This window comes from Sorghum bicolor, chromosome 6, assembly GCF_000003195.3.
Source record: "Sorghum bicolor cultivar BTx623 chromosome 6, Sorghum_bicolor_NCBIv3, whole genome shotgun sequence".
NCBI lineage: Eukaryota > Viridiplantae > Streptophyta > Magnoliopsida > Poales > Poaceae > Sorghum > Sorghum bicolor.
Genome location: NC_012875.2, coordinates 2,616,301 through 2,637,542, shown reverse-complemented (window position 1 = coordinate 2,637,542; position 21,242 = coordinate 2,616,301). Strand labels below are relative to the sequence as shown.

Genomic DNA, 21,242 nt, shown 5'->3' with positions numbered 1-21,242 from the left:
TGAGACAGTCTACTGCAGTCAGCCGGCGGGATTTGTTGACTCTGCTTGTCCTGACATGGTGTGTCGGCTCAACAAGTCTCTCTACGGCCTCAAGCAGGCCCCCCGGGCGTGGAACCATCGGTTTGCTGCTTTTCTACGGACTCTGGGGTTTGTGGAGGCCAAGTCAGATACCTCTCTGTTCATCTATCACCATGGGACTGAGACTGCTTATCTGCTGCTCTATGTTGATGACATTGTCCTCACAGCCTCCACTGAGTCACTCCTTCGGCGGATCATCGCCTCTCTTCAGCAGGAGTTTGCCATGAAGGATCTGGGTGCTCTACATCACTTCCTCGGGGTCACTGTTCAGCCTCACCCTGCTGGATTACTCCTTCACCAGCGGCAGTACACTCTTGATATCCTAGAGAGAGCTGGGATGACTGACTGCAAGCCCTGCTCCACTCCAGTTGACACACAGGGCAAGATCTCAGAGGCTGAGGGTATACCAGTGACAGATCCTACTGCATATCGGAGTCTTGCCGGGGCACTTCAGTACCTCACCTTCACCCGGCCGGATATCACCTATGCAGTTCAGCAGATCTGCCTTCATATGCATGATCCCAGGGAGCCACACCTCACCGCTCTCAAGCGGATCCTACGGTACCTCCGCGGCACAGTCGACTTCGGTCTTCTCCTTCACCGACGGTCGCCCTCCACCGAGCTCGTCGTCTACACCGACGCCGACTGGGCCGGGTGCCCGGACACCCGCCGCTCCACCTCTGGCTACGCCGTCTTCTTAGGCGGCAACCTGGTGTCTTGGTCGTCCAAGCGCCAGCCGGTCGTCTCCCGCTCCAGTGCCGAGGCGGAGTACCGTGCTGTCGCCAACGGCGTGGCCGAGGCTTCCTGGCTCCGTCAGCTCCTCGCCGAGCTCCACAGCCCTCTCTCCCGGAGCGCACTGGTCTACTGCGACAACGTCAGTGCGGTGTACCTCTCCACCAACCCTGTGCAGCACCAGAGGACCAAGCACGTGGAGATTGATCTACACTTCGTCCGGGACCGGGTCGCTGTCGGCGATGTTCGGGTCCTCCACGTCCCGACCACCTCCCAGTTCGCCGACATCTTCACCAAGGGTCTCCCGTCCTCGACCTTCACCGAGTTCCGCACCAGCCTCAACATCACCAGTGGCTAGTTGTGTCTGTGGGGGGGGGCTCGTGTGTTGTACTTCTTTTCTTTCGTGTCCAGTCTGTAAACTCCGCTGCGACGGTAGTTCAGACTGCGGGGGGATGTTAGAGTATATGTGTATGAGGCCCATGAGGCTAGGCCCATGAGGCCCATGTATCCATAATTATATGGCCACCCTGGTTTAGGGTGAGCCAATTAATGAAACCCTAATTCTAACACTCTCACGCAGGTCGAGAAAACCCCCGAACCCTGCCCCACCCATACACAGCAGCACCACAGCCCGGGCACCTTAGACTTGTGCTTTGGTGTGGGACAGCCGAGGGGATTTTTTAACCCCAGCCTGAAATTCACTCCCAGAGAGAGTCAAATCCAGGACCTAAGGACCCTTTCGCTCAATCCATCTAACCAACTCAGCTAGAGACCCTTTCGCTCCTGGCATCAGTATAAGCCAAAGATCATGTACTCTGAATGAGCAAGCAATAGAATCGATCCCCATTCTCTCCTTCCTTTTGACGCCTTGGTCGTTCCCTTTGGATGCGCTGGCCATCCCAGCTAGAAGATGGCAAGCCATGCCCTAGGGGTCCGGGCCATGAAATCAAATCTCTCACGATTACTTCCTGTGTCAACCTCTTCATTGCATCAAGGCCCCCAGTTTGGGTTTCAGTGATTGATGGACGCAAGGACATGTGGCTAACTTTATTTTTGCAAAACCTCTCACGATTACTTCCACTGTCAACCTCTTCATTGCATCAAGGCCCCCAGTTTGGGTTTCGGTGACTAATGAACACAAGGACATGTGGCTAACTTTATTTTTGCAGAACCTCTCACGATTACTTCCACTATCAACCTTTTCATCGCATCAAGGCCCCCAGTTTGGGTTTCGGTGACTAATGAACACAAGGACATGTGGCTAACTTTATTTTGCAAGGTTTATAACAAAGGGTTAAGTCACATCGAGGCCAGTTAGTTTTCTTGGACCCCGGTAATTTGATTCAGCATGTAATGCAAGGATATTCATGAAAGCTAAGGAAACAACAGTGTCTAAGTGCAGATTGGTGTTGGCACTTAGACTTAGTGCTAGATCTTTTGTTTATTTTTTTTCACATATACTATTAAAAGGGGTCGAGATTGGTATCTTGACCTAAATTGAGTCAAGATCATTTTGATGCATGCATGAGAGTTACCCTAAACAAAGTCAATCAAGAGTGGTTGAAATAGATAACAGCTAGTTTGACACAGAACATGCTTACTTGGTGTGCACACTGTATCATTTGGTGAGGTATATTCAGGAATAATTAACAAAAAAATGTTGGAAAAAATCAGTCAGAGCAGGGCCACTGGATGATCCGGTGTTCGAGTTTTTCAACAAGCATTTTCTCCAATTGTTGAATGCTTTATCATGCCTACATATGTGTGTTCCCTAGCTTATTTGGAGCTCTATTGAATCCTTGGAAGATATATGAGAGGCATTGAGGAAGGGTTGGGGGGACTTCAAGTAAAGAAGATTGCTTAGGAATGTTCTTTGTGTGCATCATTATGCTCTTGGCTTAAAGGTTGATCAAGTAAATATTAAAGACTTGTTACTCTTGGAGTTTGGTGGCTCCTAGACAGCCCAATAGAGGACTAGATGACATTTCCGGTAGAGATCTTGTTGGGAGGCTCCTAGCTTTGTGCTTAGTTTGAGAAATGCCAATCCGGAGTGGAGAATGAGTACTCCAAGTGGATTTGGGGCCTTTATGACATAAGTAAGCTCAACCCTTATAGTGTGCAAGTTACTCTTGAGTGACATGTACGATCTATTCATGATAGTGTGCTCTTAGATTGTAGGCTTGCTTTCTTGCTCCTAAGGACAATATTGTTAGTTTGACTTAATTAGGACATGTGTTCATCTGATGGCCCTAAGGATTCTATTTAGTATGTTTTGTAGAAGTTGTAGGGCTAGTTCTTGAAATAGCTTTTAATAGGCTAAGGTTTGATACTTTTTTTTGAGCCTCAACTCAACCTCCCCCACCCCCCCCCCCCTGCCATTTGATCGGTACACCTCCCTGTAACCAACCAACCACACCCAACATAACCAGTGATAGCCTGAGATAGCTTGGGTGCCAAATAGATGAAGTCCACCAGAGTTGTTGAAGCTCATAACAAAGATCAAAACAATGGACAAGCACATCACTTACCTAAAACAAGGGCAAGCCATGGAAGAGAAGCAAGAAGGCCCAACCCTAACTAGCCTAACACATGCACATTCACGACATCGCTCACATCCCCCCCCCACACACACACACACGTGCGCGTTCTAATTTGTCTTTTGGAGCTGCTTTCTTTTTGCATTTCGGTCTGTGGTATCGGCCCTCCGTCCCTCCCCAGCTATTGATTGTCATTCGAGACCACATCCTGGCAAACGTAGCAAAGCGTCTCCTGTTTGCCTACTACTTACGGTTAATAGGCTAGGACGCCAAAAAGTTAACTGGAGCCCTCCTCCCCTCGCTCAGTATCCACCACTGGCTGGAACCATTTTGAATATGCTACTGCCAAAGACAAAGGTCGCCACTCTCTAGACCTCATCATCATCTGCATGCAAAGGACAATGTGCCCAAACAATTGCTCGGTGATGTGGAATGGCATATAAACGCTCGAAGGTTGGTGGCATCCTCACGCAAGCTACATCCATGAACCACCAGACTGAAAACTCTGGCAACACATCCACTACGGATGTGTTCCACTGTGGTACTTCAAATTGGACTTTCCCAAATAAAGCGATCCACTCCCATGGTTGAATTGATGTGAACGATATTTTGGTGTCCAGAACATACTGGAGCAACTGCTCCACCGAGACCACCCTCCTCCCTCTTAACCACCACTCCCTACGCCAACGCCACCCTCCTCCCTCTAACCAACTACGCCTATCATAGAAATCCAGTAAATTAAAAGTATAAACTTTTGAAATGCACTTACTCTCATTGCAACTTACTTATTTCACATTCACATGCACTCTTACTCGCATTGCAATTTGCAACTAACTTCATTGTGTTGACTGGCTACAAGTTGGCTATGGCTACAATAACAGTGCACTAGATAAATCCAACTAACTCTGTCACGAACTGCAAGTTGGCTATGGCTACAATAACAATGCACTGGAGAATGATTGAACATCTACTCACTCAACCCATGAAACACACCATATGCACATGTCCGCAAAAAAATCATAAATTTATAAGCAACGCGTATGTCAAGTGCTGACATTGTGTTCATCCTAGTGGCTAGCACAATAAAATACAGAAAACATGTGGAGTCAAGACTATGTGTATGATATTGTTGGTAATATATCCAAAATAGATTTTGGATAATAAGAAACTCACCAAAAAATTCATATCGCCGCAGACCTAAAATAATACCATCTTCAGCAATTTTATGGTAATGTTGGCGGTAGAAATCAATGCTCTCATCTGAAGGAACCATAAACTTTACTACAAGAACATTATCATCACCAAAAATTTTCTGTAGAAGAGTCCTCCTATTCTCCATATATGGTCCCTGATTCAGTCAATTAAGTCAGAAATATAAATTTGTCCCTAATTTCCTCTAAAGATTTCTGGTCCACAAATGAAAAATTTGTCAATCCAGGTTCGTTAGCCCATTAATGGTGTTCGCATTCATCCTTTTATCTGTATATGAATGGATTCGATGCACGGTTTGTCAAAATATACAACTGTATATTAATATATTTTAGGACATGTCGATATGATACATAAATTTGATAGGGATTGCACAGCTACATGTGTGCATCTGTACACTAATGGAAATATCAACCGGTTCCCCAATTACATGTTTGAAGCACAGATTCTACAATATGATGAGGATAAACACTAGAATATTCATGTAACTGCATTTAGGTAAACAATTTGCAATGGACAACTAATAGCAAAAATACAGCAAATACTAACCTACAGAAATAGGAAATGGCAAACAGTTATCAGAGCAGAATATGACTGTGACTACATGCATGTTGCCTGTGGGAAGCTAGATTCGTGAGAAGTTAAATGCAACTAATACAATTGAACAATGTAGAATCGCTACTTGTTGATGTGAAGAGAACAATCACAATAAAAACGAAACATAAATACAACATAAAGATATTGGGAGCAACACGAACCTTCAAAACATAGAATGTGGAATCCCCTTTTATCTCGATATGACAATGGTATACTTTTGCTGTAGTTGGGTCTGAATCAAAATTCTGCAGGCATCAATGAGTAAATGGAGTCAAAATTGAGGTTAGGACATAAAAATTCAAATGTAAATAAAAGGCTGAAATGATCATGCACAGGCAAATTGAAGGGAACTCATGACATGTGCAGTTGCAAATTCTACCTAGTTGGTTTCATTGAACATGACATATCATGGGTTACCATGTTAGAATAAAAGGCATTGTTTTGAGAATTGTGACAGACCTATTATGAGGTGAGAGAAACAAGAAAATAACTATAATATGACCTTTGCCCTATCTGCTGCAGTTCTTTTGGATGCCTGAAAATTCTTCTGACCAAAGTCCCTCCAGATTATGGACTCAAAATAAGCCATGGAGGATAGGAACTTCAACTTGTTAATATAGTCCACAGTCAGTACAGCTTCATCTTCCACTTTATTCCTGTAAGATGAAAGGAAGATGTCTTAGCAATAGCATAGCACAAACAAAGGTTATTGCTGTCTCAAACAGGTATCTAATATTCAGAAGAAACCACATATTCATTTAGAAATATGTAATTGTACGTGAACAAAGGAAACATAAACCGCATATTCGCTGACAGGGTCGCAAAATCCTGAACTTTGGAAGCAGTATGTTCTTTGTTCACAATCCTGTAAGAAACTGGAACTGAAGAGACTTACTGACAAAGATAAGAGAGTATCAAAAATCTCTTGCTGAACTCCAAATCCTCCAGTGCACACATCTCGGGGCTCGCCGTCTCCCTCAATTCATTTTCTATGATATGAGGGCTTGCTGACTCCCTGAACGCATTTTCCACAACAACATTTGGCTCGGGCTTTGGTATCATTATTGCACACTCCGGACCGATACGGTGTCCAAAGGGATTAACTCCCTGAAGACATCTTAACACATGCTGCAGGCGAATCGAGGGGGATTCCATTCTTTGATCTGAAGGAATCATCCACTGCTCGGGGATGCCATTCTGTACATGGTTGTGCAACTCAGATGGTCTGCCATCTCCAGGACTTTCAGCCAGCATGAGAAGACCATGCGGTACAATCGAAAACAGTTCCTGGATACGGTCACGGTCACGGTCGCCATACTGCATAAGCATCTGGTTTGCCATTCCTGGGACAATGTTACCAACTTCAATGCAATCCTGGCCATACTGCATAAGCATCTGGTTTGCCTGAGAAGCCATTCCTGGGACAATGTTGTCAACTTCAATGCAATCCTGGTCCCACTCCCAGGGGGGCATGTAATCAGGTGGGTCGTCAATTGCCATCATCACTGGATAACCTTCCTGACCTTGACCCTCTTCAATACAATGGTTTGAGAGGCCCGAAGTTACCTCTTCCATTTGGGCCTCATTGTGGCACGGTGGCCCTTGTACAGATTCATCTGTTAAACACCAGATTCTATTATCAGGAAAGCATTACGCTTTATTATCTAAAAAAAAGGAAAGCATTACGTACAAAGCTATTTTAATCCAAAGTCCCCATTATGTTACGTACATGCCCACAAGAAACAAACGGCTAGCAAAAACGCTCCACAGATCTGTAGAAATGGCAACAGCTGCAGCCTACAGCTAGCCAAAAGGGAAACTTGCACAACTAAAATTAAAATAGAGGTAGAGACAAATCCACAACCACAAATTGGACGGGAAAAAATGGAACATTTATAGTACTAGTATTTGAAATTGCAGTAGTCGTTCAGAAAAATAATAGGAGGCTGGTGACAGAAACAACTTACATTTTTTTCTTTTTGATGAAAGGACAGAAACACCTTACTTGATGAATGAACAAAAAAAAACAGTTTTTTTCTTCCCCAGCCCAAAAAAAAACAAAGGAAAACCAGAAGTGACGAAGAAAAGAATGGGGCCGGCCATGGCGGGGGGGGGGGGGTGTCGGGTACGGTCGGTGGAGCCTCACCACTGAGGGAAGGAGCGGAGTTGCAGGCGAGGCTGACGGCGGTAGGGACGGCCTGCGCGTTGAGCGCGAACATCTCCTGCACCGCGACCGAGACGACGTAGGCGGTGAGCGTCCGGGGCTCCACTTGGGACCTCGCGATCCTCCGCAGCACGCGCACCGCGGCGGCTTCGCCGAGCTCGGCCAGCTCCCGGCGCGCGGGCTCTCCGGCGACCTGGCCCAGCCTCCACTCCAGCTGCGCCAGCTCCGCCGCCACCACCGGCGGCAGCGGCGGCGGGCCGGGAGGCTGCATTACACTAGTTGGCGGTGGTGGCGGTGGCGGTGGGCGATGGTTGGCGGAGCCGAGTGCCGAGAGGCGGCGAGTGAGGTGGGGCCCGGATCAAAGCGGAAAGTGGAGGAGGAGGAGGAGCACTGGCGGGCGCAGGCGGCGGTGGGAGGGGGACACGCGTTATTAATTGGGGCCTTTTTTAGTTCATGAAAAGATTTCGATACTGTAGCACTTTCGTTTGTTCGTGACAAATATTATTTAATTATGAACTAACTAAGATCAAAAGATTCGTCTCGTGATTTACAGCTAAACTGTGTAATTAGTTTTTGTTTTTGTCTATATTTAATATTTCATGCATATGCCACAAGATTCGATGTGACGGAGAATCTTGAAAACTTTTTAATTTTCAGTGTGAACTAATGCCTTGTTTACTTCAACCCAAAATCCCAAAATTTTTCAAGATTTCCCGTCACATCGAATCTTTAGACATATGCATGGAGTATTAAATTTAGATAAAAATAAAAATTAATTGCACAGTTTGGTCGAAATTAACGAGACGAATCTTTTGAGTCTGGTTAGTTCATGATTAGATAATAATTACCACAAATAAACGAAAGTACTAACAGTATCACGAAAATTTTTCGTTCAGAAACTAAACAAGGCTGCGAGCGAAACAGGAGGAGGATGTGGGGGCCCGCACGGCAGTGGGAGAGGGAGAGTGGGAGCAAGGGAAGCCCAAAGCCCCCCAGCACCACCAGCACCTGGCGTGCAGCAGAGCGCCGGCCATGTCCACTTGTCCGGCCCACTGTCAACGTCAACGTCGTCTCCACAAGTCAGCATGCAGTCTACTCGTACGAATAGAATAGGCGCCCGTTGCATTGCACAGAGATTCATGAAGGTCACGGGGCATGGCAGTATTAGGGCTTGTTTACTTCCCAGAAAATTTTGTAAAATTTTTCACATTCTCCGTCACATCGAATCTTTAGACGCATGCATAGAGTATTAAATATAGACGAAAATAAAAACTAATTGCACAGTTTGGTCGAAATTGACGAGACGAATCTTTTGAGTCTAGTTAGTTCATGATTGGACAATATTTATCAAATACAAACGAAAGTGCTACAGTGTCCATTTCCCAAAATTTTTCGGAACTAAACAAGGCCTTAAAAAGAAATGGTCGCTCAGGCCTTGTTTAGTTCAAAAAAATTTGTAAAATTTTTCATATTCCCCGTCACATCAAATCTTTAGACGTATGTATGGAGTATGAAATATAGACGAAAATAAAAACTAATTGCACAGTTTGGTCGGAATTGACGAGATGAATCTTTTGAGCCTAGTTAGGTCATGATTGGACAATATTTGTCAAATACAAACGAAAGTGCTACTATTCTTATTTTGCAAAATTTTTTGGAACTAAACAAGGCCTCAGTCTTTAAATAAATGTGCATTTCGTTTTTTTAAAAGAAAGAGATGAAAGTCTTTAAATAAATTTAGTCTTAAAAAGAAATGGTCGCTCAGTCTTTAAATAAATGTGCATTTCGTTATTTTTTTAAGAAAGAGATGAAAGTCTTTAAATAAATTTGAACAGGTTAAATGTATAACGACAATTGGATGGTATATGTGGAAGTTTGCAGGTTAGCTCAGATCTAGTTAACCGAGTTTTAGTAGTAGTTGGCCGAGTAGGCTCGTTTGAGTTTATTTGCTGAATATAGTAGTCATTTAATAGTATTTTTCTTTTACAATAAATCAGCAAATAATAATTTCAGTCATGACTTTTTAGCCAAACGAATAGGCCCAAGCCTACAATAATTTCAGCTTGTTCGCTTGAGTTGATTTTATGTGTTTCTGTGCTTGGTAACCCCAGACAATAAATCATTGGCGTTTATTATGCTTTCAATAAAGCTAAGTGAATGCCTCTGATCTAAAAATGTATAACAACAAGATTGCTCCCTTTTCTTAAAAGCTTCAATTTCTAAAATTTGTATCAGTCAATTTTTTTAAGCTTGACTAACTTTATAGAAAAGACATCACTATCTATGACATAAAATGAATATTTTATAAAAATGTATTCTATGATAAATCTAATGATACTAATTTGATACTATAAGTCTTAGCGTTTTTTTCTAAAAATTTGGTTAAAGTTTAAAAAGTTTGACTTAAGACAACTCTAAGAATTGAAGCTATCAGAGAGAGAGAGAGAGTAATATTCATAATACAGTTAAGTAAGGATTAGTAGGTTATTAGTGGCATATATTTTTATAACAATTTATTTAGAAATATAAATGTTTATACTGTTTTTGAAAAGTTAGTCGGATCTGAAAAGTTTGACATTTTGATAAACGAAATAAGCATTTATTTTGAGATAAGGAAAATAAAAGAATAGATTTTTGTTTTCATCGTTTTGTCAGAACTAAAATGTGGTGACGTCCAAGGATGGTAAAACAATGTTCAGGAGACATAACTTTACAATGCTCCTACACACATGCTCCCTCCATGCCCACGAAAAGTTATTTAGGACAAGGATACGGTTTTCAAAATTTAACTTTGACTCCTTGTTTTTATAAAAAAATATCAAAAATGGTATATGTATATTTTTATGAAAATATTTTTCAACACAAATCTATTCATATGGTTTTCATATTTCCAAACTCAACGATTTAAAAGTTATTCATAATTTATATTCTCAATGTTTGACTCAAATCTTGTCCAAAATAATTTTTTTATGGGTACGGAGAGAGTGGAGAGGCTCCTGATTTCATTTGGGCTTATCAGGCGAATCTGTCAGCCATTCCGCAGTGTTTTTCTCTCACAATAAATAAGTCAACAGTACTTTCTGTCATGGCTAATAAGTCATGGCTGAAAGTATTATTCACTGATTTGTTGTGAAACAAAAAATACTGGTGAACGGCTGTTAGATTCGGCAAATAAGGTTAAGCAAACACGCATCCTTGATTTACCGAGTCATACATGCGCATTCACTGGATCTGATTTTTATTCCGTGACCCTATATCCTGGCAAACTGATATTTGACGGGGTTAGTTCATGCAGCATGGAAGCATATGCATGTAGCATCGTGAGTTGCCGGAAACAGCCGTCAGGAAGCTCGGTTTCAGGCTATTCTGAAGTTTCACGCTCGAGAATTGTGAGTTCAGATCGAGCAGAGACTAGAGAAGCAGTTCCGGAGTGGAGACTTCTTTCTGTAAACGAGTATAGTATGGGAAAATACACGATGATTACTTAGAGGTATACATATAAGCACGATGAGCCGGACACGGCACGCCCTGTCTTATGTTTATAATCTAACACTCCCCGCAGTCAGAACTGGAAGCACAACGAACATTAAGACTGGTTCTAAACTTCACAAACACCGATGATATCTGCATACTGAGATGTTGTAGGGACATGCAGGACGTGAACTTCTCCAAGGCCAACATGATCACGAACGAAGTGTAGATCAATCTCCACGTGCTTTGTCCGCTGATGCTGAACATGATTGGTAGACAAGTAAACAACACTTACATTGTCACAGTACACAATAGTAGCTCGTCGGAGTGGGCAATGGAGCTCATGAAGGAGTTGGTGCATCCAGCACGCCTCCGCAACTCCATTGGCGACGGCGCGATACTCGACCTCAGCACTAGATCGTGAGATAGTACCTTGACGCTTCGACGACCAAGAGATGAGGTTGTTCTCCTAGAAACACGCCATAGCCAGAGGTGGAACGACGAGTGTCAAGGCAATCAGCCCAGTCAGCATTAGAGTATACCGTAAGATCAACAAGCGAAGTCCGGTAAAGATGGAAACCAAGATCCAAAGATCCGTGGACGTAGCGTAAAATGCGCTTCATGGCGGCCAGATGAGGCTCTCTCTCGGATCATGCATATGTAGACAGATCTGCTGAACAACATAAGCAATATCAGGACGTGTGAAGGTGAGGTACTGAAGGGCGCCAGCAATGCTGCGGAATTGGGTCAGATCGGCAACCGGGACTCCATCGGCAGATAGCTTGGCGTGAGTATCAACTGATGTACTACAAGGCTTGCAATTGCTCATCCCTGCACGCTCCAGAATATCCAATATATACTGTTTCTGAGAGAGAAATAATCCATCGGCTCGGCGTTCAACTGAGATACCCAGAAAGTGGTGAAGAGGACCCATCTCAGTCATAGAGAATTCCCGTTGAAGAGCTGCAATAATGCACTGAAGAAAATTCTGTGACAAAGCTGTAAGAACAATATCATCCACATACAGAAGCAGAAAGGCGGTGTCAGCGCCGCGTTGGAAGATGAACAAAGAGGTGTCTGCCTTAGCCTCAATAAAACCGAGGGAGGTGATGTGACCAGCAAAACGACTGTGCCAAGCGCGAGGAGCCTGCTTCGATCCGTATAGTGACTTGTTCAAACGGCAAATAAGGTTGGGTCGAGATGAATCAACAAAACCAGAGGGCTGCTCACACTAAACTGTTTCAGTCAACGTACCATGAAGAAAAGCATTCTTGACATCCAACTCATAAATAGGCCAAGAGCGTGACGGAGCCAATGTGAGAACCACTCGGACTGGGGCTGACTTGACAACTGGACTGAATATCTCATCATAATCGATACAGGGCGCTGAGTGAAGCCTCGAAGAACCCCATCTAGCCTTGTAGCGGTCAAGAGAGCCATCAGCGCGGAACTTGTGACGAAAGACCCATTTGGCGGTGACGACATTGACACTAGGCGGGCGAGAAACCGGGGTCCAGTCGTTGGCCAGAAGCGCATTGTACTCAGCCTGCATGGCCACTCGCCAATGAGGATCGACCAAGGCTGAGCAGACGGACGTCGGTACGAGAGCCAGGGACGCTGCATGAAGGTTCATGCGGTCGACCGGCTGCTAGCACCGGTGTGCCGGGCGTAGAAGTGTTGCCGGTGGCGACTTGCAGATCATGGACGTCGATCTCCTCGAGAAGCAGCAGCGTTCGCGCTTCAGGGAACATGGGGAACGGGCGCTGCATCTTCAGGTTGGACACCATATGCTTGTACTTGTCATTGAGGCCGCGCAGCAGGGTGAGGACGAGTTGCCGATCGCCAATTGGATCGCTGAAGTCACTGAGGGAGGTAGCCATCGTCTTGAGGCAGCGGCAATAGTCCGTGATGGACAGATCACCCTGCCTGAAGGACCAAAACTCGGCCTCCAATAGGAGGGCGCGAGACTCGCGCTGTCCGAGGAACTCATGCTCGAGGTACTGCCACGCGGATCGAGCGGCGGGCTTGCGGATCATCAAGGACTGTTGAAGATCGTTGGAGACCATGCAGTAGATCCATGTAAGCACGCAACAGTCCATGGTCTTCCATGCTGATCGAGCAGGGTAGGAGTCATCGGCGAGGACGTGATCCAGGAGGTTGTACTTGCCGAGCACAACGAGGAACATGGAGGACCAGCAGCCATAGTTGTTGGCCACCTTCTCCAACGTCACAGGGGAGAGGATCTTGATGTTGAGGACGGCGTTTGCTTGGCTATGGAGCGTGGCGTTCGCGGCCTCCTTGGCAGTTAGTTCCTTGTCGAGGGCTTCGGCGGCCGCCTTGGCATTGGTGATGCGCTTGGCGACGGCGGCTGCATCTTCGCTCATGGCGCGTGCAAGGGTCCTGGCGAGATGCTCGCGGTAGGAGGGGAGTATGTCTGGCGAGGAGGCTCAGCGACGGGCAGGTAGAGGCCGACGGTGATCCAACAACAGCCGAGGGTTGGAGGTGGAGCCGGCGACGAGGTCAGTGACGGCTAGGGTTTGCGGAAGCGGTCGTTGGAGCGAACCAATCTGATACCATGTAAACGAGTATAGTATGGGAAAATACACGATGATTACTTAGAGAACACTGTTGTGTATCACGATGGGGAGCCGGACACAGCAGGTCTATGGGCTGTCTTACGTTTATAATCTAACACTTTCTTCAAGTTTACAAAACTATAAATCAACAACTTTTTTTCTATTCAGAACGTTTTGCATTTGCCGGTTTTGTCTTTTTCTTTTATTTATTTATTTATTTTTGTTGAATCTTTGAAAAACCATAGTAAATCACAAAAAAATCATAAAAATATTGTTGGACTCCATATGAGTAGATCTACGCAGTGAACATATAATATGGTATATTTTAGGCTAAATTTTTGTTATAGATTTAGATCTATGGAATATTCTAATTAATTACAAAAAAACATAGATCTAAAAGTTACAGAAAAAACTTTGTAGTAAAGCATACCATATTATATGTTCACTATGTAGATCTACTCATTTAGAGTCCAACAAAATTAGATTTTTTATTTTATAATTTACTATGATTTTTCAAAGATTCGACGGAAATCTTTCCCTAATATATAATTGTAAAAATTTTAGTCTGCCTTTTCTTTGTGTCCATCAATCTTCCGTCCTCTGCTTCAACACTCGTGGAAGAGAAAAAAGAGAATAGAAGATTTTCTAAGGTTCACAATGTAAATTCTCCTAACACATTAACAAACAAATACACATCAGAGTACATTGAGAATAAAGAAAGTATAGGGGCCTAAGTACAAAGTGTTTGTCCTATTAGTTTACTTTTCTTTTATTCTTTAAATCGGCTGAAAATTGATAAATGCATAGTAATTCATTGAAAAAACTAAAAATTACAAAACAAATTTTGTTCAGCTCCACATATGTAGATCCATGCAGTAAATAAAAAATATCACAAAATTTAGTATATTTTTTTTGCTGGAGATGCTTGCCTATACTTTTTAGTGTAAAATTGAAATTGTAGTTATCTTGCTTCAATTATTATGAAAATTTTATGGTAGCCTATTTAATGTGATGCTTAATTTATGGCAAAATTTTTAGCACCATTTCTGCATATCTCACTGATTTACTAATTTACCTAGATTTATGCTTACTAAATAGTTTACAATCAATTTAAGTATGTAAAGATAAAACATACCTTTGCACGATGTGTTGTTATGTCATATGAACACTTCATAAGCCCATGTGTTCATAAAATAAAAAAAATAAAGCTAGCAACAAACTTCTCATATTTTAATATAATAGTAAGGTATATTAAGAGGTAATATTAGAGTAAGATAAGGTGTCTAATTTCTATTTTAATTATTAAATAAATATGTCTTCAAGCTATATATTATTGTAAATATTAACTATCTAATACCATAGATGTCATGGTTATCAATAAAATAAATTATGGACTTTAAATTTTACAAAAAGGATAAATGTAAATAGATATGTAACATTATGTCATTACTTTATATGGTTATTTGATGTTTTTTCATGTTGCAATAATGTTACATATCTATTTACATATAAATAGATATGTAACATATATCTATTTATAGTGGTTTTGCAATAATGTTAAATATCTATTTATATGGTTATTTGATGTTTTTTCACCTTTAAATAGATATGTAACATTATGTAAATTTTAAAAAAGAAAAGTTGTAACAAAACCACCGTCCAAAACCATTTGAGGGGTTATTTATAGTTCAAAAGGTGAAGTAGTCCAAGGTTACGTAGACTTTTTTCTATTCCGAACATTCCTGGGATCATTTTAACGTCTTGCTATCACTCTTATGAAAGTATATATATACGTATCCTGTTTTTATATAAGTATACATTCGTCTTTTTATTTAATTAGAGAAAATAAAGGTTTCTAGAATCGAACGGTGGTAGTGTACGGTCTGTCTGGTATAAAGGTTTGTAGAATCGCATACAGACCATCGAATCCATTGCAAGGGCATGTAAGCCCATCTAAGGCCCGTTTTGATCGGACCCAATGAAACGAACAGGTCCAGCAAGGGCCATGCGCTCAAGTATGTATTAGTAATAAAAGTATATATATATATATATATATATATATATATATATATATATATATATATATATATATATATATATATATATATATATATATATATATATATATATATATATATATATCCTACATCCTCGCAAGAAAAAAAAAATAGTACCGGAAGGATTATTCAAGTGCTCTAAACTGGCCTAAAAAAAGGAGGCGCTAACCCTCTTCTCGCCGGGCCTGGTAGCGCAGGCTTGTGACCTAGCTATTGGGGGCAGGAGTTGGCAGGTTTGGGCCTTTATATATGGTCAGTTTCCGATGACGGGCACTCTTGACAATGTTGGAGTGTGTGACCCGTGAAACTCACGGAACAAGTCACCTGAGAGGCTGGATTGGCACACTCTGTGTTGCCAACCCGAGAGTTTGAGGCAAGAAAATTGCCTTGACCAGGGGGTGGACATGGCCTCCCACGAAATGCAAGAGAAAGCTCTCTCGGAAGTTGACGATGGGGCCCTCTCCTTTCAACTCCTTTTTTTAATATGTATAATATATATCATTTTCATTTTCTTATTCCTTCTAGAATTATTATTATTATTATTATTATTATTATTATTATTATTATTATTATTATTATTATTATTATTATTATTATTATTATTATTATTATTATTATTATTATTTCTTATTTCTTCTAGAATTATTATTATTATTATTATTATTATTATTATTATTATTATTATTATTATTATTATTATTATTTTGGGTTATACAATATTTTTAAATTTTTATCTAGAAAACTTTGATAGTTGTAATGAAAATATGATGGCACAATAATTTAAGTTTGGATTTGTGGTGTACTCTTAAAAAATGATACTCTGAACATGATGTGTTCGCAACATTTCGCTTGTACGCAATCATCACTGTTACATGAGTCCTAAATGGATTCGATTCACCAAAAATTGCAATGGATATATTTGTGGCGTCACAGCCGGAGAGAAAGGTGTTAGATTTTATTGGCTTCTTGATTTTATTCTACTTTAGCTATAAACAAACATATCGTACATGTATAGAGTTAGCATTCATGAGCAGCTCGTAAGTCAGCTCGAGCTGGCTTGCTATAGCTAAGAAGCTAAGAAGCTAAGCTTGGCTCGCTAGAAAGTCGTAAAGAGCATAGCCGAGTTAGCCGAGCTGGCGACGAGCTAGTGAGCTTCGAGTTTTTTATTCACTCTAGCTCTATATGCTCATGTGCTGGAGCTAGAGCCGGAGCCTTTTTTCTAAAGTCTAAAATCGTAACTCTGCATGCTGTAAGAAAAAGATTCTTCTCAACCTTTCATACCAGAGAGGTTGCTTCGCCATCTTTTAGTGTAGCCTCACTGTTGGAGTCAAATCTAGAGTCAATCAACTCTAGCGTCACTATATCTATACCTCCCTAATCTATATCTATATCTATTAATAAAAAGACAAAATTTTAACCTCTTTTTTTGTCTGGCCCATTCAATAGCCCAACTATCTCACTTTCTTGCATTTGGCCTACAACGGCCCACTCAGCTCGCGTGTGAAAGGCCTATCGCTCTCGTTCCTTACTACGCACTCACTCGCGTGCCTGCCTGCCCAATGCTCCTCTCCCTTGGGTGACGATTGTGAGCACTAGCCGCATGAGTTTGGTCACGGCCTACACATCGTGGCTCGTTGCGATGGCCCTGTAGACCATAAAATCTTATACTATATAGGGTATATTCGTTTGTCTAAAAAGGCATAACAGAAAGTATTGTATGCTAATTTATTGTGAGAGAAAAATATTGCTGAGTGGTTGACAGATTCGGTAGATAAGCTCAAATGAACATGCTCTAATTCTCTAAAGAAAAACATAAGTATATGAGTACAAAGTACTAGACAAAAATTGAACAAGAAAAAAAACCTAGAACCTATATAATTTAGATATAAATTGATTCAAAACCAAGATTCACAAATCACAAAAGGGCACAAGGATAGAGGGCCAGTCAGCTGCCTAGTCGTCGCCATCGTCTAAATTCTGAAACTTGGGCGTCAAAACGTTGGTGATCGGCGCTGGTGATGCTAATTGTGTGGTGATCTGATCGGTGCTACGTACCTACGTCTCGCCGTCTCACCAAGTGCCGAAGTACGAAATGGAGAAGTCGCGATCGCTATGTGTCGCGTGCAGGGCTGCGGAAAATTGGTGACTCAGCTCCTCGCCTCCTATAAAGAAAGAGTTCAAAAACTCCTTTTGCTGATGAGCCGCTTCACCTTCTCATTAATCCTAAATCCTAATGGATTATAGCTAAAGGGTATGAGATCTTATATACTTAGGTTTAGGCCCCTATCCCGCTTGGGCTCTCAGCCGTCGCACCTCCTGCCCACCCCTTAGGGCCAACACTAGTCGTCGTACATGGCATCGCTAGATGCTTCGTCCACACAATAGTCAGAATCAAATCTCGAAAACACCAGTTCGGATTAGAAAAGCCTAGAGTAAGTATTTTTTGACAAATTTAGTGATACTTAAGTTGGATTTTGAAAAAGACTTTGACAAAATAGAACACCAAGCCATTATAGCAATCCTAGAAGATCAAGGTTTTAGAAACAAATGGATTACATGGATACAGACAATCCTCAGTTCACGGACCTCGTCAATTTTGTTAAATGGAATACGTGGAAAAATATTTCATTGCAAAAGTGCTTAAGAAAGGGAGACCCACTTTCACCCCCTCCTTTTTGTTCTGGTTGCTGACTTCCTATAGATTTTGATTAATAAAGCCAAGGACATAGACATGCTAAGCCTACCCATACCAATGCAGACTGACACCAACTTCCCTATAGTACAATATGCAGATGACACTCTAATCATTATGGAAGATGATCCCATGCAGTTGTTTTTCCTCAAAAAATTCTACGCAATTTCTCTAAATCAACTAGTCTAAAGGTGAACTAGAACAAATCCATGATGCTGCCAATAAACATAGCAGATGACTAGAACATTTGGTTGCTCAAAGGCTCTCTATCACACCCGGCCCAATTTGGTATTTGGCCCGTGGTGGCCTATGTGCATATTATGAGATAATTATAGAGGATTTAGTCTCACCTTAGTTGTTAAGGGTGGATTAGACAAACATATAAAGCTTCTAGAGTCCATCCCACCGTCCCCAGGTTAATCCTTTTACGCGAAATGAGAATAAAAGCGTGAGTATGATGGTGGTAGATGTGGTTCGCTCAGCGTGCAGAGTGGATCTGAGCCGTTTAGACTCCGGGGCGTTACACTCTGTACCATTTACCTATCTGGGCTTACCCTTGGGAACAACAAAGCCAAAAGTTCCAGACTTCCTACCCCTATTAAACAAATGTGAAAGAAGGCTTGGTGGGGTCTCTTCCATGCTCAACAAGCTGGCAGGCTGTAAATCACCAATGCAATATTCTCTGCACTGCCAACATATATGTATACAATGGAACTCCGTAAAGCTATTATCAAATAAATGGATAAGTTTAGGAAGCACTGTCTCTGGAGAGGCAATACCATAAATGGACAGAGTAAACCCAAGGCAAGGAAATGGAGTCTCCTGCTTCCTTTGGAAAGACAAATGAGACTCTCAACCACTCCAACATGTTTTTCCTCAAGCTTATTCGTTTGCAAAAAATAAGAATATAATGGTTAGGAAAGCTTTCAGTGTTTTTACAGTACCACTTCCACAAGTAGCTTTTGATCAGATAAGAGTCATTCAACAAAAAATGGAGAGTACAACTATGGTTGAACAATGTGCAAGGATATCTAGCTATACCCTGGTGGTGCCTCAAAATACAAATTGGGGAAAACATATAGGACATTGCTAGGACATCAAGATATTGACCCAGCTTTCAAATGGATTTGGAAATCATACTGCTAGCCAAAACATAAAGTATTTTGCTGGTTGTTAACGAAGGACATCACAAGGAACATCCTCAGACGAAAGCATATGAACATTCAATCCTTCAATTGTGAATTCTATCTGACACCACAAGAGGAAACTGTCGATAATCTATTCTAGCATTTCCCCTTTGCACAACAATGTTGGGGCCTCTTCAATTTACAGACAATACAAAATGAAGGAACCATCAGAAACATTCAAACTATCAGAGATCAGGTGCAAAGCCAATTCTTCATGATAATAATCATTTTAATAAGAAAAAAGTCTACATAATCCTCCAAACTATCTAAAGTGAATTACTTTAGCCCCCGAACTATAAAATCGAATATTATACCTCCTGAACTTTTCAAAACCGGTCAAATAACCCCCTCGAGCGGTTTTGGAGGGTGGCTTTGTCTTCTTTTTTTATTTATTTCTGTGAAAAACCATAGTAAATCATAGAAAAAATTATAAAATGAAAAATCTAAGCTTGTTGGACTCCACATGAGTAGATCTGCATAGTGAACATATAATATGGTATGTTTTAGTACAAAGTTTTTGCTATAGCTTTAAATCTATATTTTTCTACAATTAATTAGAATAATTCATATATGCAGTTTCTATGATCCAATTATGGTGATTTTTTTGATTAGCTAATTATTGTATGGTTAAAGTATAGTAAAAATTTTATACCCATTGGATCACATATAACTTAGTTATAGATTTATTTAACTTTATTCTTATTAAATCTATGCTTTATCTATAACTAAGTTATACGTCATCCAATGAGTATGAAACTTTTACCATAGTTCAAGCATACAATAATAAGCCCACCATAAAAATTTTACCATAATTGGACCATAGAAACTGCATATATAAATTATTCTAATTAATTACGGAAAAACATAGATTTAAAGCAATAGAAAAAACTTGTACTAAAGTATATCATATTATATATTCACTGTGTAGATCTACTCATCAGAAGTCCAAAAAAATTTAGTTTTTCCATTTTATGATGTTTCTATTATTGATTATAATTTTTCAAAGATTCGGCATAAATAAATAAAAAATAAAAGACAAAAACACCCTCCAAAACCGCTCGAGGGGGTTATTTAACCTGTTTTGAAAAGTTTAGGGGAGTAGAATATCCGATTTTATAGTTTAGGGGGTGAAGTAGACTACACTGGATAGTTGAGGGGGTTATGTAGACTTTTTCCTTTTAATAACCTGGATAATCTGGTGATCTAGAAATGAACTCATCTTCAACAACAACCAAGTCACATTACAAGAGTGTAAGGGTTTCCTCATCAGAGAAGCTCAACTTGTCTCCCTTTGGGTGAAAGGTCTCTCGGCTTCCTATGATCAAAATGGATTCAAAATCCGCAATAGAATTTAATACTTTCTTCATCGTTTTTGTCACCTACTTTGTTTTATGCTTTGTACTTTTGTACCTGCCCTTTTAAATAAATAAATAAATAAATAAATCCTCTACAGGGCCCTGGCCCCTCCAGTTCAGTCAAAAAAAAAAAGACAACCATGGGTGGGAGCAAGGAGCTGTACTCAAGATATGTCGACGAAAGCTGGTCGGCAGTCTACCTTGGCGTATGTCCACGGTAGTAGTTTATCGGTAGACGGTGCGCAAGCTACGAACTCGATGGTGACGCAAGACACAGACAAGGTTTTTATCCAGGTTCGGCCGCCGTGTGAGCGTAATACCTACGTCCTGCGTCTGATTGTATTGGATTGTGTTGAGAGAATAATGCGTCTTAGGGGGGTCCCTTGCCCCTCCTTATATAGTCCGGAGGGCAGGGTTACAGATCTGGAAACTAATCCTAGTCGGTTACAATTGCCATAGATAGCATGATATCAATTCCTATTCTAACCGACTAGAATCCGGCTTGATCTCCACGTCCTGTTTCCTTGCGCAAAACTCTAAGCAGTTGGATCAAGCCTCAAACTGTCCTCGTGATGGGCCGAGCCTCC

At 41.4% G+C, this 21,242-nt stretch overlaps 1 protein-coding gene across 3 annotated transcripts in view; it reads right to left on the bottom strand.

Moving 5' to 3' along the window:
- Positions 1-7,713, bottom strand: part of LOC8066011 (probable RNA-dependent RNA polymerase 3) — a 28,729-nt gene extending 21,016 nt beyond the window's left edge. For all 3 annotated transcript variants that reach the window (XM_021463138.1, XM_021463139.1, XM_002446045.2), the window contains exons 1-5: positions 7,300-7,713; positions 6,049-6,769; positions 5,656-5,809; positions 5,315-5,398; positions 4,521-4,695 (exon numbers count right to left, since the gene is read on the bottom strand). In XM_021463138.1, the coding sequence (XP_021318813.1) occupies positions 4,521-4,695; positions 5,315-5,398; positions 5,656-5,809; positions 6,049-6,769; positions 7,300-7,588 (1,423 nt within the window). In that variant the 5' untranslated portion in view covers positions 7,589-7,713. The remainder of the gene's footprint in view (positions 1-4,520; positions 4,696-5,314; positions 5,399-5,655; positions 5,810-6,048; positions 6,770-7,299) is intronic.